Raw genomic sequence first — 27,993 nt, 5'->3', positions numbered from 1 at the left:
ATTCACGAATAAAACTTTAATATGTTTAAGTAAGTAAGTAATTTTTATTTGTATAGCAAAGATGTTCTGCAAACACGTGTTGCTGTGACTTCTTTAAAAAAGCTTCATTAAAAGTGATGTTTGGATTTATCTTCTTAAATGTTCTTCAGGTCCAAACTTTTTTTTTTTTTCGCTCCAGAGGGTCAGCGGGGGGTCGCGCTGACTTGACGCCGGGCGAGGCTCACCTCTGGGCGGCTGTGTTGGCGTCCAGCACGCCGCCCCCTTGCATCCAGCTCCGGACGTTCATGCCTCCCAGCGGCTCCTCCTTCAGGCTCCCGCTCCTCTGGATGCTCTCCTGGATCCCGAACATCGAACCAACCTTCCGTGAGTCCGTCCCCCGCGTGGGTGTGCGCGCGCACTTTCTTCTCAGGTATAATTCCGTGAAAAAAAAAACAGGTGAGACTCCTTAGAAGTGGACGCCGGGACGGAGGCTCATGTCGTAGAATCCCAAGGACGCGCGTGAAGATCCCGCAGAGAAGTTGGTCTCAGAAGGTAGAGGATCCGTCTTCAGGTCAGCATCATCTCGCTGGTGGTCCAGAGTCCTCGGGATGAGTCTCTCCTTCTGAGGAAGAACCTTCTTCCCAAATGACTCCCTCCCTCCTTCTCTCTCTCTCTGTGTGAGGGGGGGAGAGAGAGAGAGAGAGAGAGCTCCCCTGGATGAAGAGAGAGTGGGAGGAGAGAGTGGGAGGAGGAGGAGAAGAGAGGAGGAGGAGGAGGCGCACAAGACGGTCAGGTCTTGAGCCGGCATGAAGCGTCTCTCTCCCGGGCAGAGAGCGTCGCTTCCTCCGGGCCTGGAGCTCCGAGAAGATCCGATCGGGACGCGGAGATTTTTTTTTTTAACTGTCCGTCTTTGAACGCATCACGACCGGGTTTAGATTCCTTCGAACCGCATCCCGGACCTGGAGCGAGATATAGGTTCGGCTCCGGAGGATCCGTCCGAGCCCGCGGGAAAAGAGGACGTTTTTCCCGCGACATGAGGCCCGTGGAACAGTTTAATAATAAACTTCACTAAAACCATTTAATATAATGTATTTCAACGCAAATTTTAAATCAATTAAATAAGAAACAGTTAATTTATATAATTAATATAATTAATGTTTAAGATTGAATTATAATCTTTAGTGTTGTAAACAAATCATAATATTTGTTGTGGTGTCAGAACATAATTAAATAAAAATATAATCGATATTAAAATATGAACCAAGACACGGAGTCACAAATTAAACTTGAGAAAATTGAAATTAAAGGTTTAAATATCTGATAAAGCGTCATTAAAAACCATCGATTATTGAAGATAAAAGTGAACATCTTCTGTCGTCTCACGCGCACAACACACGGCGTCAATAACAAGAATCATCTCAGTAACAATTACTGATAATTGAGGATAATTGGCGGCAGATTTGTTTCCCCGCCTCGCATCTCCCGCCACCATCTGTTTCTCCCGCCAAACAAACACACGTGTATTAACGACTATAATCTCGAGGAAGATTCGAGTCCAAAGCGCCGAGTATTGATCCGTCCGAGCGGTCAAAGGTCAACAACTTCTGTATTATTCCGCCCGCTGCGAGGATGATTGACAGGTGGGGCTGACGGACGGAATCCCAGAGGTCATTGAAAAACGCTTTTGACCTTGATTATGGAGAAGATTATTTTATTCTAAGCTTTTCCTTTAGGAGACGAGATTGAATTGAGGATTATTCTTATTATTCATGTGAACACAGGGATCGTTTGAGCGGAATATTTATTTTAGGGTTGTGTGGATAAATATAACAACTTATTAATGACCTCAAATAAAAGACGTTAATCCACGTATATATATATTTATTCAAAATACAATGACGTTAATATCTCCAGCAAATTTTCCTGACATGCAAAAGATTTTGAGTGACATCTGTCATTAGGAACTTTGTTATTTTTGCATCAACACAATGAAGGTTTTAAACTCGTTTGACACTTTAAACGAAATAAATCAATATTTGATTTAAATCTGGACACTTTTTTAACTCTTAATTTACTGGGACTTTATTACATTATTATCGTTTAGTCATTTAATCGTAGTTTTGATTCATTTGTTTATGTCTGGATCAAAACATATGTATTAATAAACAATTAAAAACGTAATTATTACCTTTTAAAAAGAAGAGTTTAATTCATAACGTGAGGATTCAACGCTAACTAGTGTCTCGTGTGTCTTTCATTGTCGATCATTGTTTTTGTTCGTCGTAATGTTTTCAATAAGAACATTTTAAAGTATATTTAAATATGTCACTCAAACTCTCCCGCTGGACTCGAGCGTCTTCACAGGCACAACCGCGACACCTGGCGGCTGAAATATAGAACTACAGTGTCAACAACTATGTCAAAAATAAACTTTTATTTTCCCCCATAATCGCCTTAAATTCGTTTCTTACCCATTTTTTCTTGCGTTTTCCGCTGAAAGAAGAAGAAAATAATTGCAACATATTTGCTAAAGTCAAAAGACAAGTTTACACAAAGTTCGTTATTGTTTAAATTGTATATATTTCATTAAATCTGTTGTTTTTATGTACAACAGTCATTGTATCGTTAAATATAAACATTTGAATTAAATAATGATATTTAAACACGTACAGTTTTGACTTTGAGATATTATTATGTTTTCTTAATGCGTCTTTACAGGAGATTTTAAAGTTTTAATTGAGAGTTTCAAACAGTTAGCTTGACTTAGCTTGTTGCTAATCGTTGCTAAGCTAACTGCTAAACATTGAGGTAAAGATGATAAAATTATTTATGGACAAACCTGTTGTTGAAGTCGAACCTCGTGTGAAGCTTCAGAAGATTCAAAGAATTAATAGTTTTCTCTAAAAAATATATCATTTGCACCCGTTATTGACACCGGAAGTAGCTTTTAAAATACCGGCGATCCATTTCCGTTTTGAATCACGTGTTTAAATCCAGCGTTTTAATAAAAACAACATTTTGATAAATACCCTAAATAAGTATCGAATTATTGCATTATTTTGCGCAAAATGTTTGCTTTAATCGAAGTAGGTTTATTTCAACTATTGTTTATTTTTATCCTTTAGTTTGTATTTGTTTTGTAAAGTTGCTGCTACGATCTTATTTATAATTTTTACTCTGAATAAAGAATACATTTGCTGCGGTAGGATGGCTGGGAAGTTCTTAATAGATCTAGAAATATTTGAATTGTATTTTATAAAATATGAAAAACATAACTCAAATAAAATATCTGATAATAAAACCATTTCTGATCGAGTTAAGATTCATTTATTTTGTTATCATTTAATTAGTTCTACATATTGTATAATTGTTCACACCCTTGTCATGTGACGAGTGAGTTTAGTAAAAAATAAACTTCGTCAGATTCTCTTCGTGATTCTTCTGCTTCTCACGTCTTCATGAAATCATGATATTAATGATATTTAATATTTCAACGAACCTCCTGCAACTTCATGGAGATGATTAAAAAATACAAGATAAACTTCATAGAATACTTGCATAAATATTATAGTGTATGTTTGTGGACTCGTCGGTAATAAAAAGAGACACATTTCGAGTGAAAGGTTTGATTTTATTTCTGACATTCGTTCATAAAATATCCGAGTCGATGCCAGAACCACCGGAACCACCGGCTCTGAAGTCAAGACACCAACGACTCGACATGTTCGACAGAGTTTGGCCGAAGAGAAAATGTAACGAAAAAGAAAAGTGTTTTGAGTCAAACGTTTGCTCTGGTTTGTGTCATTTCCTCGTCGTGTTTGTACCGTTAGCTGTCGTTAGCGTTAGCATCGCATATAACACTTTGTTTTCTTCATATTTGCTGCAAAACAACCTCAGACTGACTCGACCGTTAATGACTTTTCAGTTGAAAAAACACATTTTTAACGTTGAAAAAAAACATTTTAATTGGCAATAATGTTGGGAAACTCAAAGTCGACTGACGTGTCGACGAGATAAAAAGCTTCATCGTGTTGGAAGAGCTCGAACCAGGTGTGAAGCTCAGACCAAACATGACGTTCAACATGAACCTGAGGCCTCCATAGATACAGTCAAGCAGCTCAACAACTGACGACCGGAGCAGATGAAATAAAATAAACGTCCCAATAACTCGAGGAATGAACCGGTTTTGAAATCAAGTGGAAACAGACGGAAATGGTTCAGGACTCAGTTCTAATGTGCAAAATACATCAACTTCTACATTTGTGTCTGTTTAAAAAAAAAAAGAAGAGCAAGTTTGATCATACATGTGACACATATTCATTCTCAGAACCTGCGCTCTTCAAGACCTGGAGTAATAATAGTGGTAATACTGTCTTCGATGACCCCTGACCCCACTTCTCCTCCTCGTCGTCGTCGGCGCCGAGCTGGTCCCACTCCTACCAGTAGAGGGCACCGGAGCGATCACGCCAGCTCCCAGGGGCGCGTCATAGACGGCGGAGAAGAAGAGCTCGCCACAGCCCATCCAAAGCTCTGTTACCATGACAATCAAACAAGCTTCATGGTGAAAAGGATCAACCTTTATATAGACGTTCGGCCGCGTCACGTCGGGATCTGGAGCTTCGGCGCGACTCGTATAAATGACTTTAGTGCAAATGCAAACCACCCGAGAAACAAACGCGTAAAAGAGGAGATTCTATGAATATATGTGGAAGTAAATCAGTGTCATCAGAATATTTAACATTTCAAATGATGATTTTCTTTATGATTCATCGACATTTATGTTGTTTTAAGCTTTTTTTTAAATAATTGAATTCAATCATTTCTATATTTAAAGGCTGATTTTTAATGAATATCTTATTTAATCAAATAAGTTGATTGATTACATTTTTACACAGAGTTTAATTTTCTGATTCCAATCATTTTAAAATATGTTTTATAAGTTCCATGTTTTTTTATTCTTCAGTCTTTTAAATTCAATTCAAAATTGTCACCAGAAACAAACAAAAAAAACTTGATGGAACTTTCAACCAATCAGGACACACGCAGACGATCATGTGACTGACAGATGACCAGAAGTAGGCGGAGCTATTTGAACCAACATTTTAGATCAAATTTAAAAGGCGTCAAATAATAACAACATTTGAATTCAGGGGGAAATAATGTAATTAATGTATGAAGGATATTAAACTCTGTGTAAAAAAGTAAATAATTCAATTATTTGTTATTTAAAAGCAAAAAAAGCTACTTTTTAAATATAGAAATAGCTAAAAATTCAACAAAAAAAACCACAATAATTCTTGAGAAAAAGCCTCATTTGAAATGTTAAATCCAATCCTTCCACGTTCCACTGAGATCCTCGTCAGAAACGAGCATCAATACAAACTCTCTGCCGCTCGCATGCTTTGGCTACAAAAATAACTTCTCTTGATTTGCTGGTAAGAACTTGTCGTGGAGCTTCAGGAGCAGAAACCAAGGAACGTCGGACCAGGAAGTAACAAAGTTTTCGGAGAGAAAAAAACGCAGCGTCTCGTCGCGAAAACAATCGAGGATTAAAAAAAGGTTTGGCGATGAAGAGTTTCTTCTTTGCTGGGACCAGCCAAACAAGTCGGAGGAAGATGATGATGATGATGATGATGATGATGATGACGAGGTCGTCGAAGCACCTGCGCCCTGGTGGCACCTCCGGGGTCATCTGATGACCTCTGACCTCTGCCGATCGACCGTGACCATGACGATGACTCGACTGCGTCGCTGTTTAAAACACAACCATCAGCCCGTGATAATAATCCAGAGTCCGGGACCTTCTGCGGGGACATCGTGGCACGATCTGGTCCCAGGGAAGCGTGTGGAGGATGAAGATGATGATGATGATGATGATGATGATGATGAAGATGATCGTGGAGCCAAACTTAACGCTCAAGACGTGACATGCAACTGCAGCTCTGGAAGTTTATCGTCGTAAGAATATGAATCCAGGAATTTAACGTTTATAAACTTTTCATTTTGTTGTTTTTTAAGCATTTACTTATTTTTGTTGTTCAATCGTTTCTAAATTGAAAGGTTTTTCCAATAATTGCATTAAATATACATTTATTTATTCATTTATATTCCAATTACAATAATTGAAAAATAAATTAGTTAAAAAATATATATATATATAGTTTAATTTTGTTTAAATTCACTATAATAACTACGTGTTTATGTAGAATTTAAAAGGCTACAATTAATATATAAAAATAATATTAATAACTACATTTACATGTTTAAAACAATTATTAAATTTGAAAGAATAGTATCAGCATATTGACTTCATTAAAAAGACCTTTTCATCTCAAATAAAAAAGTTTAAAAACGTTAAATCCATCGATATTCCTTCGAGTCGGTGGAACTTCCTGTGAAAAGACTGATGTGATGAACTAGTGAATCCTTGCAGATCATGCAGGTGTGCAGGGATGAGGCTCAGAGGCTGCGAGGATGAAACGTCTTCCAAGTCTACCGAGTCGAGTCTTGATGCGGAGCCGGGTCCTGTGACTCGTGTGACTCGTGTGACTCGTGTGACTCGACAGGAGTCGGTGACGATGAGCTGCAGGGAAGAGACGCTGCGTCCGAGGCGTGGGAAGAAGTCGAACCGTCGTCGCTCGGAGCCCGACGGGAAACGGCCGATGATTCACTTTCTTCTTCTTCTTCTTCTGTCTTGGGGCTCTCCTGCCCCCTGCTGGCCGCCGGCTCCTCCTGGCGCTCCGAGGGGCCGTGATTGGCGGCGGGAGCGTCGGGGTTGATGGCTGGAGTTTGGCTCTTGAGCTGCGAGTGACACAGAGGACACGTCTCCTGGACGTACAGCCACTTCTTCAGGCAGCCGGCGTGGAAGAAGTGGCTGCAGGGCGTGATGACGGCGCAGCTCATGTCCTGCAATCACAGTGTTTTCATCTGCTTTTAGTGACTTTTATCGTTTGTTTTTACCGTTTTTTTATATGGTTTTTCAACTTTTTATTCATTTTATTTTTTATTCGATTTATTCTTTACCATATTTTTTAGCCTCTTCATTCGGAAACATCAGGCCGTCAGTGGAGAGAAAGAATCGACAGAAAGAAAATGTTTCTCTGTTTCACGATGTAAGATCATTTAAAGTTTTTTGTTTTAAGAATTTATTCTTAACATTTTAATTGTTCGTTTTCATTTTATTTCTTGTCTTATATTATATTATATACACACATTAAATAAAGGTTTACAAATCAATCAATCAACAATACTATGATTTTCATCATATCATGTTATAGTTACTCAGTAATACTTCATGTTTTGTCTTACGTTGTTACTTCAGTATTTTCCTTTTTTAAGGCATACTTTTTGTTTTCTGTGACGCACGTTAAATTAAAAGATATAAAACTAATAATATACAATCTTGTTGGATTTTGATAAAAACATGTCAATAATAACATTCTAATATTTAATCTTTTGTTTAACCTTTTTTAAAAATCTTCCGTCTTTGTTTAAAGACACAATTCCTTTTGTTTTAAGACATTTTTTATTTGTCTTTTGTCCTTGAATGTCTTTCCTCAATATTTTATAAACACTTTTAAATGATAAACTCATTTTATTTTCTTTAAAACACATTGAAATAAAGATATAAAACAATTTTTAGATTTTGATAAAAATCATGTCAATAAATATATTGTAGTAGTTTTGTTCTACTTTGTTACTTCAGTATATTATACTTTCTTTTAAATTACTTTTATTATATATTTGACAATATATATACATGTATATATATATATATTTAAACATTTAAATAAACTTTTATTATTATTATTATTAAAAAAAAAAGTGATTTGATAGAAGGTAGTATTGCATGCAAGTACATTGTTTATCTTTTGTTCTACTTTGTTAATTCAGTATATTATAATTTCTTTTAAATTACTTTTATTATATATATATATATATATTTAAACATTTAAATAAACTTTTATTATTATTATTATTTTTTTTTTAAAAAGTGATTTGATAGAAGGTAGTATTGCATGCAAGTACATTGTTCATCTTTTGTTCTATTTTGTTACTTCAGTATATTATAATTTCTTTTCAATTACTTTTATTATATATTTGACAATATATATATATATTTAAACATTTAAATAAACTTTTATTATTATTATTATTTTAAAAAAAAGTGATTTGATAGAAGGTAGTATTGCATGCAAGTACATTGTTCATCTTTTGTTCTACTTTGTTAATTCAGTATATTATCATTTCTTTTAAATGAGTTTGTTTTAAAATGTTTTGTCTTTGTTTTACGGCACTTTTTTCTCATTTTATCCGTCTTTTGTCCTTGAATGTCTTTTCTTAATATTCCATAAATGCTTTTATATAATATATACACATTTTCTTCACACATTTAAATAAAGGTATCAAAAACATACTTTGTAGTCATTTAAATAGAGGTATTGCATGCAAGTAGATTGTTGATCTTTACTGTGAACATCTTTCTAAAGACAAACTAAAACACTGTGATCCCGTGAGAGTGCAACAGCGCCCTCACCTGGTAGCAGATGGCGCAGATGTCGTTGTGCGTCTCCAGCTGTGCGTGGGTGGCGGTCGGCAGACTCTTGATCTTGTTGACGGCGTCTCTGCGCAGCAAGAAGCTCTGCCAGCCCAGCTGTGCTCGCAGCCACACGTTGTAGTAGGAGTGGACCAGGATGATGGTGCTGCCCATCACACTCCACTCCCCGAACACCGTCTCCGACACGCCGTAGCAGACCACGCACACGGCCACCTGAGACCAGGACCACCACCGGTTAGTGATGGGACTCGCCTTCGAGGGGGGGTTTTCGTTTGGCTCACCAGGAACTCCAGCAGCCTGTAGGTGCCGTTGACGCAGTAGATGACTTCGTCCATGTTCTCCACCGGAGCTTTACGGAACTCCTCCACCATGAAGAGGATGTAGATCAGCAGCGTTCCCAGAACCTGGTCCACATCGTAGCAATGAGAAGGACTTTCACACAAATACATGAGCAGGAAATTGAAAAACACAATATCCGTGATCAAGAGATGTTTAGATTAAAAAATGTTTTCTTTGGCTTTCAAATCCTACTTGACATGTATCAGGTTTTTAATGCTTTATATTCCAGTAAAGTGTATATAAAATAAATATCTCAATCTGTTAAACTTGTGATTACGACATGTAAATGATCACACCATTTTTTCATTTTTTTTTTGCAATGTAACTTCTGGCCTCTAGATGGCAGCAGTCATAACGTCCTCCGCAAGCTAAACAACGAGATCCCGGCGATGACTGAGGACGAGAGGATACAGTGAGTCCAGCAGCTTTTAAAGCTGATGTTTGGACATATTTTGGTTTGAAAACAAATGAAAGTAGTTACGACTTCGTCAAGAGTCATGTGGTCTGTAAATACTACAACACCAGAGTCAAGTACTGGACAATACTACACATATATACTTGTTACTACACTATCACAACACCAGAGTCAAGTACTGGACAATACTACACATATATACTTGTTACTACACTATCACAACACCAGAGTCAAGTACTGGACAATAATACACATATATACTTGTTACTACACTATCACAACACCAGAGTCAAGTACTGGACAATACTACACATATATACTTGTTACTACACTATCACAACACCAGAGTCAAGTACTGGACAATACTACACATATATACTTGTTACTACACTATCACAACACCAGAGTCAAGTACTGGACAATAATACACATATATACTTGTTACTACACTATCACAACACCAGAGTCAAGTACTGGACAATACTACACATGTATACTTGTTACTACACTATCACATCATAGTATCATGATATGTATCCACAGGTTCTTAACAACACACACGCCTACACACAGCTGGACGAAAGTTGGAGTTGAAACGGTTGTCATGGTTACCTGCAGTGAGGTGAGGATGGAGGAGGAGATGATGATCAGGAGCCAGAAGTCCATGTGGAAGAACTGGCAGATCATGTAGGCCATGTAGGCCGGGAAGATGAGCAGGAACAGACATAGAGACACGGCTCGGAAGTGTTTCCACAAACTCCTGCAAAGAGAAAAGGATCAGGAACCGTATGGATCTGACGCGAGAAGAGATGGAAACACACTTGTCTCTGGAGGCTCCGAGGGCCAGAACGATGGGGTCGGCGATCTCCAGCATGGACTGCAGGATGGAGGCGACCACGATGAAGAGGATGATGGACAGCAGGAAGGCCCGGTGGATGACCTGCAGCTCGATGAGGCCCGTCTGGACGGCGAGGATCAGGAGGGTGATGCCCTCCGTCATCCCTCTGCAGGACATCAACAGTTAGAGACGACATCTTCATCATCATCATCATCTTCATCATCATCATCATCATCATCATCATCATCATCATCATCATCATCATCATCATCATCATCATCATCAGCAGCTGACCGGTGCATGGTGTTGTCGTTCATGAAGGCCCGGTAGCCCTGCAGGTAGAACTTGCACAGGGTCAGGACTCCCAGGGCGATGAAGGAGACGGTGAAGACCAGACCCAGGAGAGAGTACGGAGTACTGCAACACTCTGCAATACTGGCCGAGAGAGAAGACAAAACAAATACTATTGATAATGCGGCGCGACGAGGAAACTTCATTAAAGCGGTTCATAAAAGCAACGGTTCACATGCTTTTATGAACGATTGTGAAAAGATACAAACGATACAACAATTTTATTTATAAGTTAAGAGTTTAGTGTAATTTTATAGGGTTTTACACTTGTAAAATGATAAAATACTACAGAGACTCTGGGAATAATACTACAGAGATTAACGGAGTAATACTACAAAGTGTATAAAGATGTGTAGTTAGGGGTTTTACAGCCTTAAAACTTGTGTAATTATTGTAAAAAATAAACCCGATTACTTATCATCAATCACGAGTATTTTTAAGAACGTACCCCCCGCAATAAATGAGGGACCACTGTGATCAAAAATGTATAATGACAAGATTTGATAAATAAAAATATATATACATGCCTGGACTCATAAAAAAATATGTGTGTGTGTGTGTATATATATATATATATATTTTTCCTGGACTCATAAAAATATATATACATGCCTGGACTCATAAAAAAATATATATATACATGGACTCATAAAAAAATATGTGTGTGTGTATATATATATATATTTTTTTTTTTCCTGGACTCATAAAAATATATTTACATGCCTGGACTCATAAAAAAATATGTGTGTGTGTGTGTATATATATATATATATATTTTTCCTGGACTCATAAAAATATATATACATGCCTGGACTCATAAAAAAATATATATATACATGGACTCGTAAAAAAATATGTGTGTGTGTATATATATATATATATATATATATATATATACATATATATATATATATTTTTCCTGGACTCATAAAAATATATATACATGCCTGGACTCGTAAAAAAATATATATATATATACATGGACTCATAAAAAAATATGTGTGTGTATATATATATATATATATATATATATATTATTATTTTTTTTTTTTCCTGGACTCATAAAAATATATATACATGCCTGGACTCATAAAAAAATATATATATACTGTACATGGACTCATAAAAACGATGCCTAAATGGTCACAGAATATCATGTCAAGGGCAAAGCGGTCTGTAGGTCGTAAGTTCTAAGACCTGGTGTAGAAGAAATACATACATTTTCTAAACATCTGTATTTAACTGAACTCAAGACGCTGCTTTAAGCTTCCCGTCATCTCTCACTCTGACCAGTAGGAGGCGCCATTTCACCATTTAATGGCCACTTAAAACAGTAAAAATGCAATCATTTTTTTAAAATAACTCCAGTTTCCTCCCACAATCCAAAAAACATACAGAAGTAAATAGAATACACCCGATGTGAGTGTGTGTGTGTGTGAGAGGTTGTGTCTCAGGGTGTCCCCCGCCTCTCACCCGAGGTAGCTGGGACCCCACTCAGTTGATAACATTTTTTTTTTAATTAATGAACGATTGGGAAGAAGAGCAAATAAAACTAACTTTTTTTTTGGCTAAATACTTAAAGATGTTTCTTTAGTGAATCAACTCTGTGAAGGATGGGTTGATTCTAAATACCTGGTGAGGAAGAGGAAGAGCAGCCTCTCCCTGGAGGTGGGCTGGTCTCTGGTGCTAAAGTAGGAGTAGATCTGCAGAGCGAACAGCAGCAGCCAGAAGCACATGAACAGAACCGGCAGGACCAGCTGGTTCCACAGAGACATTCCCAGCGCCAGCAGCCCGTACACCTCCACCACCTGGAAGAGAAGGTCAGATGTTTAACGTCCACCGTCCACCATAGTTGGATCTCTGACCACGCTGACCTGAGCCAGCTCTCTGTACGCCGTCTTCGCCAGGTTGTACGGCACCAGCAGGTTGGACGCCAGGAAGTAGATGACCTCCAGGCCGGTGAAGATCATGGAGAACTTGTTGATGAACACGATGGTTTCCAGAGGCACCAGGCACAGTCTGGCCACCAGGGGGAGGAGATGAGCGGAGAAGAGCCAGATCCTCTTGGTCTGCATGACGCCGGAGCAGAGCGAGCACACCACCAGCTGACCTGAGGGAGGCGTGACCTTGAGAGGCTGAGGTCACCGGGGTCGTGTTCCACTGACGTACCTATGAGCGCCGTCGTGAACCTCTGCATGGACAAGGGTTCCAGATATACGGGTCCTTCGTGGCCAGACTCCAGTTCACTTCGGACATAATCCCTGGAAAACCGTTTCATTACAAGAGTGTTGACTGGAGGTGAAGATGTTCTCAGACCAGATGTTAGGAGTTAAAACACTTTAATAAAGATCTGTTGACTCATATTGTTGTTAACTCCTCGCTCATTTCTCTCGATAGATACCTGCAGAATGAAGCTGCTGTGGACCAATGGGGTGCGTGTGTGTTTGGTCATGTGACGTGAGAGTCTGTCGTGTCAATAAAGTTTTGAGTCGTGTTGGCAGCGACGGTTCACACGCTTTTATGAACGATTGTTAGAAGATACAAATGATGCAACTATTGTATTTTGAGTTAAGTGTTTTGTGTAATTATACAGGGTTTTACGCTTGTAAAATGACAAAATACTACAGAGACTCATGGAATAATACTACAAAGACTAACTGAGTAATAGTACAGAGACTCCTTCAGTAATACTACAGAGACTAACTGAGTAATACTACAGAGTCTCGCTCAGTAATACTACAGAGACTTTAGGAATAATACTACAGAGACTTTAGGAATAATAATACAGAGACTAACTGAGTAATACTACAGAGACTAGCACAGTAATACTACATAGACTCTGGGAATAATACTACAGAGACTAATGGAGTAATACTACAGAGACTCTAGGAATAATACTACAGAGATTCTAGGAATAATACTACAGAGATTCTAGGAATAATACTACAGAGACTAACGGAGTAATACTACAGAGACTAACGGAGTAATAATACAGAGACTAACGGAGTAATACAACAGAGACTTGCAAAGTAATACTACAGAGACTCTGGGAATAATACTAGAGATTCTCGGAAGAATACTACAGAGACTGTGTTGTATTTCCCGAGTATCTTTAGTATTATTCCCAGAGACTAACCGAGTAATACTAGAGTGACTCTGGGATTAATACTACAGAGAAGTTCACAGTTTTACATAGTTTTCTCAGTTCAAGGTCAGTAAGTAAAATCAGAATTAAAACATTTGGATCACGGTCGAATTTGGAAAAAATAAAAAGGTTTATAAGTGCGACTTTTAGCCCAAAAAAAACACAGAATGAATCTCATGATTTATATATTGCGTTGGCTAAAAAATAAATGTAGTACTTGTTTGAAGAAGGGCCTCAACGTTCACAATTATTTCTAGGCTTTATCATAATGACTTTGTTTACCTGGAGACCTGGTGTCCAGCGAACAGCAGCAGCGCCGTGAGAACGTACAGATAGAGTTTCACCAGGTGCTGACGGGGCAGAGTGAGCAGCACCAGGCTCAGGATGTAGCCTGTGAAACACACCGTAAAACACCATCAGTGCTGAGGACCGCTGGATAGAAATGTCACTTTCATTTGTGCGTTTATGTGAACGACGAGCAGCTTTTCTGCACCGAGATGATGTCAGTTTCCGATAAGCTCGCTGCAAAACAAGCGGCTCGCCACAGTTATGCCCCAAAAACTGCAGAGAACACACTTTCCAGCTCACAGTTCTGGGCAGCAGCAGCTTTCCCTGTGCATTCCACAAGGACTGGGTCATTAACCAGGTTCAGCCAATCTGGCTTAGACACACGCACACACACACACACACACACACACCAACAGCGCTTTTCTTCTTTCAAGAATAACCTCACAATGATGGTGCATCAGTTCAACGATCAGAGAGCATTGATTCAAAGTAACGAGTTGCTAAAAGGAAACCATCGTCTGAAAACAACCAGTGTTTTTTTCTAACGTGCTCCTGTGAGCTCCTACTTTTATTGGTGAAGCTCACGACAAAATCTTTCCAGCAGCAAAGCCAGTAAAAGTCTCTAAACAAAGGAGAAAGTGTTGTTTAGCAGCAGCAAAAATGAGACAAGCTGGAGCTTAACCTTTAGATAGTTTATTCAGGACACAAACACACATAATCGTAGTGTTTTAAGTGATGTAGATCAAACCAAAACTGATGTTTATTTCTAGTGAATTTAGTTTTTTCCTTCACAACTGAAACCAGGGGTAAAAAAAATGCTAGTTCCAGAGTTAATCCTGAAAAGAGTCGTTGAGTCTATAATGGTTTGAAGAAAAGAAGACAAACAAATACAAGATCAATTCACCTTTAAAGTGATTCACAATTCAAACATCGCTCGTTTTCTACTCGCCCTCGTGTTGACTAAGGGTTGGGATTATTTTGAGAGTAATCTGTTTGTTTTTTTGAGTTAGAAGCGGAAATGTTTGCTTGTTTTTAAGTATATTTTTGGACAAGAAGGAATAAGAAAATTGTAAAGACAAATACCTCCATAATGCTCGTCTGTAAAAATCATTTTATATTGAGGCCTTGGCATGAGACTCTGTTCAGAACAAAGAATTAAACATATTTTAAGCATATTTTTTAGCAGAAGCTAAAATGCTAACATGCTACAAAGACAGGAAAGATTACAGGTAACTATCTCAGAAGTCACCAGGGTCTACAGACTGCACTTAGTAATATATAATATAAATTACTATTATAAAGTTTATGGTAAAAAAAAATTCAGGAACGATTCCTCATGTGTAGCTTCAATACAACAGGGACGTTACAGACGAGCAGTATGAAGGTATTTGGATGTTTTTTGGTGTGTATTTTTAAACTAAGAAAATGTATTTATGATAGCAACTGTAATATACATTTTTGGCAGCAAAGATTTTGGGTGAACTAACTCTTTAAGTAATTCAAGGCCAATTTCAGCATTAAAAACCCTGTGGTTTCTTTTTTTTTTTCTCCTTTAAGCTCTTGAAAGCCCCTTCAAATGAGGTCAGTTTTCACCCCTGAAAAGGTTGAACTACAAACACATATATGCCCGGAAAATAAATTGATAAATGTCTGACATTGTCTCATCGTTTCCAGGCTTAACTTGTTTAACCTTGAAGTGAAAAAAGTGGAACTATTTTCTTTAGTATAACATTAATGACACACACCGGTGGACTGGTTCAATTTTCTTGCCATATCAACCAGAATAAACAACACTAAATAAAGAGGAGAATCTACTATATATTGTGATATATACTGGGATACTGTAGTAACAACGATATATACTGGGATACTGTAGTAACAACGATATAAACTGGGATACTGTAGTAACAACGATATATACTGGGATACTGTAGTAACAACGATATATACTGGGATACTGTAGTAACAACGATATATACTGGGATACTGTAGAAACAACGATATATACTGGGATACTGTAGTAACAACGATAAATACTGGAATACTATAGTAACAACGATATATACTGGGATACTGTAGTAACAAACGTTATATTGTGATATATTGTAATACTGTAGTAACAACGATATATACTGGGATACTGTAGTAACAACGATATATACTGGGATACTGTAGTAACAACAATATATTGCGATATATACTGGGATACTGTAGTAACAACGATATATTGTGATATATTGTAATACTGTAGTAACAACGATATATACTGGGATACTGTAATACCAACGATATATTGCGATATATACTTGGAAACTGTAGTAACAAAGATATATTGCGATATATACTGGGATACTGTAGTAACAACGATATATTGCGATATATACTGAGATACTGTAGTAACAACGATATATTGCGATATATACTGAGATACTGTAGTAACAACGATATATTGCGATATATACTGAGATACTGTAGTAACAACGATATATTGCGATATATACTGGGATACTGTAGTAACAACGATATATTGCGATATATACTGAGATACTGTAGTAACAACGATATATTGCGATATATACTGAGATACTGTAGTAACAACGATATATTGCGATATATACTGAGATACTGTAGTAACAACGATATATTGCGATATATACTGAGATACTGTAGTAACAACGATATATTGCGATATATACTGAGATACTGTAGTAACAAAGATATATTGCGATATATACTGAGATACTGTAGTAACAACGATATATTGCGATATATACTGAGATACTGTAGTAACAACGATATATTGCGATATATACTGAGATACTGTAGTAACAACGATATATTGCGATATATACTGAGATACTGTAGTAACAACGATATATTGCGATATATACTGGGATACTGTAGTAACAACGATATATACTGAGATACTGTAGTAACAACGATATACTGCGATATATACTGGGATACTGTAGTAACAACGATATATTGCGATATATACTGAGATACTGTAGTAACAACGATATACTGCGATATATACTGGGATACTGTAGTAACAACGATATATTGCGATATATACTGGGATACTGTAGTAACAACGATATATTGCGATATATACTGAGATACTGTAGTAACAACGATATATTGCGATATATACTGAGATACTGTAGTAACAACGATATATTGCGATATATACTGGGATACTGTAGTAACAACGATATATACTGAGATACTGTAGTAACAACGATATACTGCGATATATACTGGGATACTGTAGTAACAACGATATATTGCGATATATACTGAGATACTGTAGTAACAACGATATACTGCGATATATACTGGGATACTGTAGTAACAACGATATATTGCGATATATACTGGGATACTGTAGTAACAACGATATATTGCGATATATACTGAGATACTGTAGTAACAACGATATATTGCGATATATACTGAGATACTGTAGTAACAACACTAAATGACTGAACAGAAAGAGGAGAATCTAAAAACATAAAAGCTCAAGTTAGGCATAAAAATGTGTATTTAAATATAAAAGTACATCCTTATGATTTTACATTCCGATGTTCAGATGTTCAGATGTTCAGTGTGAGATCCTGGACTGACCTACGTAGTGCAGGTACAGCGCCAGGTACTTGTACTGGAACAGCGGGTTGTTGGAGAGGCTGGAGCGCTGGATCTTCTGGAAGAAGGAGCTGACGTCCCAGCGGTACAGGACGTCCAGCAGCATGATGCTGGGGACCCGCAGGCCCACGTTCAGAACCGCCTCCACCCGGTCCTTCAGCGCCATGGCTTGGGTTTACCTTCTGATCCGTCGGAAGAACTGACCACTAAGACGTAAACGCTGCGAAGCTGCAGAGAAACAACAAATAAGAGTCAGTGTGTGAAAGAACGGAGGGATGACAGGAATCATGGAGGAGGTCAGGAGAAGGTGAAGCAGAGAAGGTTCTACTGCATCGTTCACTGCAGGAAATCAACAGGAACAACAAGATCAGAACCAAGCAGCAGAGAATCTTATCAACAACAAGGTTTAAACACGCCTGTGGTTTTCCTGTGAACGCTTTCTGTCGTTCTTACGTTCCACACAAATGTGGATCAGAGGTGTGTGTACCTCGTATGATACTCATCAGGAAACAATATACTGCAATACTGTAGGAACAAGGATTTATTGAGTTTCTATAATTATTTAATTGTAGGAAAACTGTCACTACTAGCGCCGTGTATTCTGGCGAAGAATCTGGCGAAACTATATATTAGCATCACGATACATGTGTGACAATATGATATACTGCGATACTGTAGTAATAACGATATATTAGCATCACGATACATGTGTGACAATATGATATATTGCGATACTGTAGTAATAACGATATATTAGCATCACGATACATGTGTGACAATGATATATTGCGATACTGTAGTAATAACGATATATTGCGATATATACTGGGATACTGTAGTCAAAACGATATATACTGGGATACTGTAGTAACAAATATATATTGTGATATATTGCAATACTGTAGTAACAACGATATATACTGGGATACTGTAGTAACAACGATATATACTGGGATACTGAAGTAACAACGATATATTGTAATACTGTATTAACAACGATATATACTGGGATACTGAAACAACGATATATTGCGATATATACAGGGATACTGTAGTAACATCGATATATACTGGGATACTGTAGTAACAACGATATATACTGGGATACTGTAACAACGATATATTGCGATATATACAGGGATACTGTAGTAACATCGATATATACTGGGATACTGTAGTAACAACGATATATACTGGGATACTGAAGTAACAACGATATATTGCGATATATTGTAATACTGTAGTAACAACGATATATACTGGGATACTGTAGTAACAACGATATATACTGGGATACCGTAGTGACAACGATATATTGCGATATATACTGAGATACTGTAGTCACAACGATATATACTGGGATACTGTAGTAACAAATATATATTGTGATATATTGCAATACTGTAGTAACAACGATATATACTGGGATACTGAAGTAACAACGATATATACTGGGATACTGAAGTAACAACAATATATTGCGATATATTGTAATACTGTAGTAACAACGATATATACTGGGATACTGTAATAACGATATATTGCGATATATACTGGGATACTGTAGTAACATCGATATATACTGGGATACTGTAGTGACAACGATATATTGCGATATATACTGGGATACTGTAGTAACAACGATAAATTGCAATACTGTAGTAACAACAATATATTGTATTTTCCAAAGATATAACCATTTTTCTGGCTTTTACAGCAAAGAAATGAACAAATACTTTCTCTAATGAAATGGGTAAGTGTTTGTAGGAAAGTGATTGTCAAAAAATAAACAAATGTAAACTTACATCAACAATGAAGTGCATCAACATCTCAATACAACCTGGAGTAATATCCAGTATCTGTCTGTGTTTCATTTATTTGTTTTACTTTAAACTACGTTTTAAAGCCAAAATGAGTCCAAACATCAGCTTTAAAAGTTGATGCTGAATATTTATAATTAACCGTTGAATTAAAATTTTACTTTACATTCGTTATTTTATTTATTATTTTTTGTATAAAAATAAAATAAACAATCTGATTTGACACGATTTAAAAGTAAGTTAGTAAAGCATTTAACAGTGTTTTGACTAAACTAAACTTAAATGTATTTTTGTGTCTTTATTGATTTTCCTGAATTTTCTGGAATTCAAACTTAGCGATGACATCACACACGCAACTCAGCGCTATCAGCCTTTATTTAACCAGAATTAAAACCAAACTCTATTAATCGAGGCAGATTCAACGATGAAGTCAACACTAACACTAACAAAAACGTTTATTGTTGACTTTCCTGCATCAACGGAGTTTCTCTCGTCTCTACAGAACAGCAAAGTTAACTGTGTAACAGACTGTGTCTCTGTAAGAACATTGTTGGGGCATATTTATGTGCGAGGGCGGGTCGGACACACTCTTGTCGTTTCTGGGTTGTTGACAGAGTCTGCTGCACAAGATGGGAAGAGAAAAGAAAGAAAATAAACAGAGTTGATGCTCATTACACCAACAGAATATAGTCGGCTTCTCTACACGAAGGCCGCTCGGTTACGACTGCTTCGTTTCGTCTTTCTTGTTTCTCTGATCTGATCATATTCTCTGTCGTGATGCGTGATTAGGTGTTTAATAAAGTTAGTGCTGATGAATCTTAGCTCATTAAAGGTTTACACTCGTTTGGAAGTTCACGATCTTATGAGAAAACAACTGATGAAAAGTTCTTACAATATGTTGCTTTAACAAAGGAGGTTGAAAGAGACGAGTGACTGGATCACTAGTGTTTGACTAGATCATAAGTTAGTATTACTTCACTGGATCACTAGTGTTTGACTAGATCATTAGTTAGTATTACTTCACTGGATCACTAGTGTTTGACTAGATCATAAGTTAGTATTACTTCACTGGATCACTAGTGTTTGACTAGATCATTAGTTAGTATTACTTCACTGGATCACTAGTGTTTGACTAGATCATAAGTTAGTATTACTTCACTGGATCACTAGTGTTTGACTAGATCATAAATTAGTATTACTTCACTGGATCACTAGTGTTTGACTAGATCATAAGTTAGTATTACTTCACTGGATCACTAGTGTTTGACTAGATCATTAGTTAGTATTACTTCACTGGATCACTAGTGTTTGACTAGATCATAAGTTAGTATTACTTCACTGGATCACTAGTGTTTGACTAGATCACAAGTTAGTATTACTTCACTGGATCACTAGTGTTTGACTAGATCATAAGTTAGTATTACTTCACTGGATCACTACTGTTTGAGTAGATCACAAGTTAGTATTACTTCACTGGATCACTAGTGTTTGACTAGATCATAAGTTAGTATTACTTCACTGGATCACTAGTGTTTGACTAGATCAGAAGTTAGTATTACTTCCGTTGATATACTGAGCCAAGACGCGTCGCCATAGCGACCGAGCCTAACAAGCTGCACAGTTCACAGACGGACGGAGACGTAAACGACAACGAGACATAGAAGTACAAACTGACAACTTTACAGAACGTGACACTAATTGACCGAAGTGAGCGTTTAAGAAATGCTTGATTTATACAATAAAAAAAATGATAAATTATCATGTTTTCGATATAAAACCGATACATTTTCATCAGTTTGTTTTAACATCCAGTTCACATCCAGATTTACGATATTAAAAAAGTATTGTTTGACAAACCATTTTTTTTTTAAATACAAATAAATGAAACGTACACTTAACAGAATATCTCTTGTCATTATTCTGCTCATATAAGGTGGTACAACTAAGAAAAATGTTGTTTATATACTGTAATGGTAGAAACTCTTCAGGAAAAGTAACTTTACAACTGGGTAACTTACATTTTGGATTGAGTTTTTATGGCAGGCTTTTTAAAATGAAGTAAGTAATTTGTATTTATATAGCGCTTTTCGTCATAGCAACCGAGCCTAACAAGCTGCACAGTTCACAGACGGACGGAGATGTAAACAACAACGAGACATAGAAGTACAAATCGACAACTTTACAGAACGTGACACTGATTGGTCAAAGTGAGCATTTAAGAAATGATTGATTTATACAATAAAAAAAATTACAAATTATCACGCTTTCGATATCTTTTCCTTTTATCGTGCAGCCTTAATCCATACCAACGGGTCTCTGCAGAAAGAGTGACCACCTAGTCCAGGACAGCCGATACAAAGTTCCAGCCACCGTGTCCTGCAACGAACCTCACCTTCAATCGTATTGTAGTCGAATAACACCTGCCTCGTCAAACTTCCTGCCAACAATACACGAGAGTTAACACTCGACGTCAGCGCCAGCACTGCTGCGGCACAGACTGCTCGCACTCTTTTAATGTCATCGTACAAATTAATGTGTAAAAAGTGGCAGATGGGACGTTCACAATTACTGGGATCATTTAATCCGTGTTTTCCCTTCGGTGGATAAATGAATCCGAGCCAGAAAGTCTCGAAAGGATTGAGCTCAGCACATTGTAGCGACGATGCAGGCGCGATTAAAGTGACGCGATGGACGTAGATTTCGCTCTCGTATGAAAAATGTTGAAAGCTTAAGATGAAGACAACAGTTGAGTCACGAGACGTGAAGCTCCATTCTTTAAATCCGTGATAATGCACAGTTCACAGAGCCGACTTCAAGTTTAAGGACACGTTAAAGAAGTCCATCGTGTTTGCTCTCGAACGTCGACCTACTTTAGTCTGGAAACAGCTGTGAGACACAAAACTGTTACAACCTACAGTTTGTCTTCACAGGTGTCAAAGTTCTATTCAAACTCTTTAAACATCACCTGCTGGTTTTTTTTGTTTTTTTCTATAAACCGAGACATTTTTATCAGTTTGTTTTAACATCCAGTTCACATCCGGATTTACGATATTATAAAAGTATTGTTTGACAAACCATTTTATTAAGTACAAATACATTAAACGTACACTTAACAGAATATCTCGTCATTATTCTGCTCATATAAAGTTGTACAACTAAAGAAAAATGTTGTATATAAACTGTAACAGTAGAAACTCTTCTTGATAAGTAACTTTACAACTAGGTAACTAACATTTTGGATTTAGTTTTTAAAGTAAGTAAGTGATTTCTATTTATAGAGCGCTTTACCAGACCAGGGTCACAAAGCGCTTAAACAATCAAAATAATACTCAATAAAATAAATACTTTAAAAGGTCAAGACAATACTGAGAATAAGGAGTTCCAGAAAATCAAGGAAAAGCCTGAACAAATAAAAATGTCTTAAGATGTTTCTTGAAGGACAGTGACATATTTTTGATATATCCATCAACAAGTACATTAGATATAATCTAAAAACATTTGTAGATATTCTGGGGAAGGACGAAGATTTCAAAGCCGCTTTCAGTTTGAAGACAACTTAACTCAAATTCATTGGGCTGTTATTCTTTGCAACTCTAAACAGAGCCACCTACGGAGCTAAGACCTTCGTATCAGCAAGTATTTTATATGCCCTCATTTGTTTCCATCTATAGGCGAGGACTGCAGGAGCACCTTTAGTGGATTTTTTGCTGCATTTCTGAATACAAAGCACCACAAAATGCGAGGGCACAGACTGGATTTGAACACGAGGAACTGAAAAAAATCCATGTTCGTCTGAGTTTAAACTTAATTATGGTGTCAAATAATTACATGCATGAATACTTCCTGCTCAACTATTCTATGGGGGACGACTGAGAACCGACAGAGCCTCAAGCATTTTTAAATGTCACAAATGTTTCACTTCACACCAGCTTCCTTGTCACGGACAATTGATAAGTGATCGTGTTACTTCCTCTTTGTTGTGGCTTTTCCTTCGCTCAACCTGTTACGACAGCTATTAAGGTCACACTTGGCCTCAAATGTTGAAATGGTTTTCACGCAGCAGAATCTAGTTTAGGGTAAACATAAAAGCAAATAAGGAAACAAAAAACACATTTACTTCAAGGGCAATGGAAATTCACACACCCCATAAAAAATGTTACCACGTGTGACTTGAATATTGCAAAAAGATTTCTGATCAAAGATTAAGGATCGTCGTTAATAAACCACGGGTATATATAGGAGCAAACATTAAGGTAGTCGCAGGAAACGAGGCCCAGATTATTGACCTCATTTAAAGCCGTTATACACCACTTTTGCTAAGAGATAAAACACTATGAAAGCAACATCAAGAAGTGACACAAACTTGATTTTTCTATTGACACGACTCACTCTGAACATTAATTCCAACTTCAACTCGCACAACAAACACCGGCGGATTTGTTTAGCCAAACGATACTCACAACGCCTGAAAATGCAGCTTCATGTGACCCAAGCTTTATGATTTTCAGAGCCTCTGAAGAGAATTAAACACATTTCTGCCACTATGTCAGTCCCAAGTACAGATCTGCAGCTGAGAAACTTAACATGAGCAATTGACCAAATGTATTGTTTAAAAATGTCATCGTAGCTGAAGCAAAGGTCTTGATCGTGTGCGTCTCTTCAGTTTTATAGCATTTCCTTGTTTATGGAAATATATGAAAATAAATTAAAGTGTTGATGTGGTTGTGCAGATAGTAAACATAACCGAGTCAAAGCAGAAACTCATTTCAGGTGTTTGTTTAACAGTTATATGATCTAAACCTTTGAGGCTTAAATCTTTGACCCTTCTTCACAGGAACTCTTTTTTCTTCAGGACAGAAAATCCTCAGAACGAAAGACAACCCGTACACAACAAGAATGGTATACAAATCACTTTCATAGACTCCATTTTGTTGCATCAATCTCTTAGACTTGATTGGCAGATAATTCAAGAGGCTTTTGGCGATTGATTCGTTTATAAACACGTCAAGTTTAAAAACTTTACAAGGACAATAAAGCACCTTTGACCCACCTGTCAAAAGGTTTTTTTTAGTTTTTTTTTATTGTGATTCTGATACAAGCCTCGCACTGACCGACACGGTAAAACAAACGGTGGGAACAGCTGCAGTTAGATCACTTGGGTTCAACTGTTATACAAGTTACATGTGTGGGTGACCCAACAATCCATCAGACGTAGAAACCACAGAGTGGAAAAGCGGTGAAAACCACTATGAAAGTATTATGCAGGAAGGTTTGTGGTCTTATGATGCATGTCAAACAAACACAGTGAAAATCCCCTTTGGGGACAATAAATCCTATGCTGCGTCTCAAATCACATACTTCTCTTAGTATACTAGAAGTTAGTGTGCATCAGGATAGTGTACGTACTAACTAGTAACTAATTCTCCACAGATAGTATGTCTCAAACATACTTCTCTTAGTATACTAGAAGTTAGTATGCATCAGGATAGTGTACGTACTAACTAGTAACTAATTCTCCACAGATAGTATGTCTCAAACATACTTCTCTTAGTATACTAGAAGTTAGTATGCATCAGGATAGTGTACGTACTAACTAGTAACTAATTCTCCACAGATAGTATGTCTCAAACATACTTCTCTTAGTATTCTAGAAGTTAGTATCATCAGGATAGTGTACGTACTAACTAGTAACTAATCCTCCACAGATAGTATGTCTCAAACATACTTCTCTTAGTATTCTAGAAGTTAGTATGCATCAGGATAGTGTACATACTAACTAGTAACTAATCCTCCACAGATAGTATGTCTCAAACATACTTCTCTTAGTATACTAGAAGTTAGTATCATCAGGATAGTGTACATACTAACTAGTAACTAATTCTCCACAGATAGTATGTCTCAAACATACTTCTCTTAGTATACTAGAAGTTAGTATCATCAGGATAGTGTACATACTAACTAGTAACTAATTCTCCACAGATAGTATGTCTCAAATCAAAACTCTGCTGCTACGCACTAACAGGAAATGACGCGACATCTTCTTCTTCTACTACTATTTAACAATGGTTGCAAGCAGCTGTAGGAACACTATTGCCACCTGCTGGCAGCATGTTTTGCAAGTTTGGAAGAAAATATGAGAAACTAAATATTGGCGAGATATTTACGCCGGTATCAGCACCGAAGACGTGTTTATCCTCCTACTGTTGGCTGAAAATACACCTGTAAGTATATGAATATATATGCATAAATATATGACTTGACTTCCGTTTACTACATCACTAAGATGGCAGCTGTGTAGGGTGGTTAGTGTCCGTCGAACCACCTCAGTTTTGTGGTTGTTTAGTGACAATTTAGCGTGCATGGGGCACTCAATTTCGCATACTAAGAATTGAGACGCACTTACGCACTAAAAATACTAACTTTGAGTACAAGTATACGATTTGAGACACAGCACTAGTCTCAAAGTCAAAAAGGACTTTTGTCCCTGAGCTTCTTTGTTAACAAAAGCTGGGTATTGATGTAAAAATGTTGATACCTGCACAGATATTGACACTTTCACTTCGATACCGGATCCTGAACATTCCTTTCTTTTATACCAATTTTATAAGATCAATTATAACGAAAACAAAATTAACTTACATGTAGAAAAAATAATAATAATAAATAATTTCTGGTGAATTTAACACTTGAGTAACAAATGTATCTTCTACGTCGACCGCCTTTGTCACTTATCAGTTTTTCTGTTCTTCGTGGTACTACAGAAAATTGGTACTAAAAAAAAAAACAAAGCATGACGATACTTTTAAATAAGCATTTTGGTCAGTGCCACATAATAAACGAGAAACTCAATACCCAGCCCCATTACAGGCTGTCAAAGACTGACTTATAGAGCCACCAGTCCTGCTCGCACCAATAGTACCAGACGGGTATTTGGCCATCATTGACATTATTAGATGTATATCATTGGGTTTTTGCTTTATTTGTATGTGATGTATCATGTAAACTGTCTTTGTTGAGGACTAAAGATGGAAAGTAGCATCGTGTTGAATCTGGTGCAGCATCTTTTTAATGTAACTACACATTGTCCTTTTAAATAAATAAACTGAACCTAAATATCAATTATATTCTAACTTGGCACAACTATAGAGAAAAGTTTACGACATCATTGTTACGAGTCCGCATGTATTGAACAGTCCATCCTATGGATGTGTTGAGAGCGACAGTTCTTCTCGTCTTCCTATGGATGTGTTGAGAGCGACAGTTCTTCTCGTCTTCCTATGGATGTGTTAAGAGCGACAGTTCTTCTCGTCTTCCTATGGATGTGTTGAGAGCGACAGTTCTTCTCGTCTCTGGGTGATGAAGCAACATTTCCGCAGGACCAGAAGCTGATTCGTTACATAAGATCCAACACCGGACAGAGCATCTCCTGGCAGCACCACCGCTTACATAACAAAAGTCGTCAACGGTATTTCCATCACGTAAAACCCATTAGCAGCGATGCTTGGACGACGATGTGCTGGTTCTGGACGTGTTTTAAAGTCAAGTCTGCAGAGATGAACCACGACACTGTTGACAGATGCGAGGATGGATCCATGAACTCTAGTAACCTCTGGCTCGACGAGGAGGAAAAGAAACTCAACTGCGACACTTCAGCCAAGTGTGTCTCATCTTCTGTGACCAGGGGAAAGTGGTTCTTATAAGAAAAGCTGTCACACATGGGCTTGTTTTAAGAGTTAAAATGTTGCAGCTGCAGAAGATGAGGAGGCTGCTGGCACTGAGCCAACACTGGAGGCTAGTCCGTTAGCATCGTTAGCATCACTTCTATAAACCTGTGTGGAACTACAATAAATACACGTTGTTTGTTTTAAGTGTCTGCTCACATGAATGCAGCCCAGATAAAGAGTGTTTTAAAGGAGTGAGTGTGGGAGTGAGACCCCTCCCTCCGGAGGTAGCATCGGAAGTGGCTACATCGAGTAGCAACACTTAGCAAGCGAATCAAAAACGTCAACTTACCTTCGAAGGACGACGTTTGTGCGACTCGAAACTGTTTCGACGTTCTTTTCGGGTCGGATATCTATCATTTTAACGTGGCTCCGCTCGAGTTAAGGGCCCTGCGAGCGCCACAGACTCACGAGTTGTTGTGGCCCGACCGCTCATCCCTCCGAGCAGCCATTATGTCCAGCGCACGGATGGAGCGGCAGCGCGCATGCGCGCCGGGGCCTCCGTCCCATCAGCGCGTTTGTTGAAGATGTTGTTGTTTCTGTGAACTAGTGTGACCCCTGCAGGACCCTGACCCTGACCCTGAGCCTGACCCCGACCCCGGCGCGCCAGCTGCTCAGACGCTTGAGAGAAATCATAATACACGTTTTTTCTTGTTTTTGGACATTTTAATGACTTAATGCTTTATCTCTCTGTGTATAATTGTGTGAATAATCTAAAGGAATTCGCAACAAAGGCGTTCGTATGACCGTTTAAAATGAATAAATAAAGCCTTTTTTCATTCAAGATGTGAATGGAATCAATGTAAGTAAGTAAGTAAGTAAGTAATTTGTATTTATATAGCGCTTTTTCAGACCAGGGTTACAAAGCGCTTAAACAATAAAAACAATACTCACT

At 37.5% G+C, this 27,993-nt stretch overlaps 2 protein-coding genes across 4 annotated transcripts in view; both read right to left on the bottom strand.

The window, feature by feature from the left end:
• Nucleotides 1-600, bottom strand: part of LOC148065733 (transcription factor COE1) — a 109,460-nt gene extending 108,860 nt beyond the window's left edge. For all 3 annotated transcript variants that reach the window (XM_087806773.1, XM_087806774.1, XM_087806775.1), the window contains exon 1: nt 225-600. In XM_087806773.1, the coding sequence (XP_087662899.1) occupies nt 225-349 (125 nt within the window). In that variant the 5' untranslated portion in view covers nt 350-600. The remainder of the gene's footprint in view (nt 1-224) is intronic.
• Nucleotides 601-3,589: 2,989 nt separating this feature from the next.
• On the bottom strand, nt 3,590-27,550 carry LOC148065732 (RING finger protein 145-like). Its single transcript, XM_087807259.1, has 12 exons — nt 27,391-27,550; nt 17,540-17,785; nt 13,907-14,015; nt 12,649-12,740; nt 12,354-12,589; nt 12,112-12,287; nt 10,423-10,563; nt 10,112-10,294; nt 9,903-10,050; nt 8,818-8,940; nt 8,516-8,749; nt 3,590-6,885 (listed from the first exon to the last, which is right to left on the bottom strand). The coding sequence occupies exons 2-12, from the start codon at nt 17,721-17,723 to the stop codon at nt 6,472-6,474; spliced, it is 2,040 nt and encodes a 679-aa protein (XP_087663385.1). The 5' UTR covers nt 17,724-17,785; nt 27,391-27,550; the 3' UTR covers nt 3,590-6,471.
• Nucleotides 27,551-27,993: the final 443 nt, after the last annotated feature.

The sequence above is a fragment of the Callionymus lyra genome, chromosome 14, assembly GCF_982586985.1.
Source record: "Callionymus lyra chromosome 14, fCalLyr1.hap1.1, whole genome shotgun sequence".
Taxonomy (NCBI): Eukaryota; Metazoa; Chordata; class Actinopteri; order Syngnathiformes; family Callionymidae; genus Callionymus; species Callionymus lyra.
Note: the sequence above shows the minus strand (reverse complement) of the source record. Positions and strands in the feature narration are given on the sequence as shown.

What these genes read in the sequence shown, in the direction of transcription:
- LOC148065732 (XM_087807259.1), bottom strand. Translation starts at nt 17,723, where the DNA reads ATGGCGCTGAAGGACCGGGTGGAGGCGGTTCTGAACGTGGGCCTGCGG. An exon ending in GCTGGACACCAGGTCTCCAG is followed by an intron (nt 12,741 to 13,906) that starts GTAAACAAAGTC and finishes ACGGTTTTCCAG; the next exon opens with GGATTATGTCCGAAGTGAAC. An exon ending in CCATCCTCACCTCACTGCAG is followed by an intron (nt 8,941 to 9,902) that starts GTAACCATGACA and finishes GATGTGGACCAG; the next exon opens with GTTCTGGGAACGCTGCTGAT.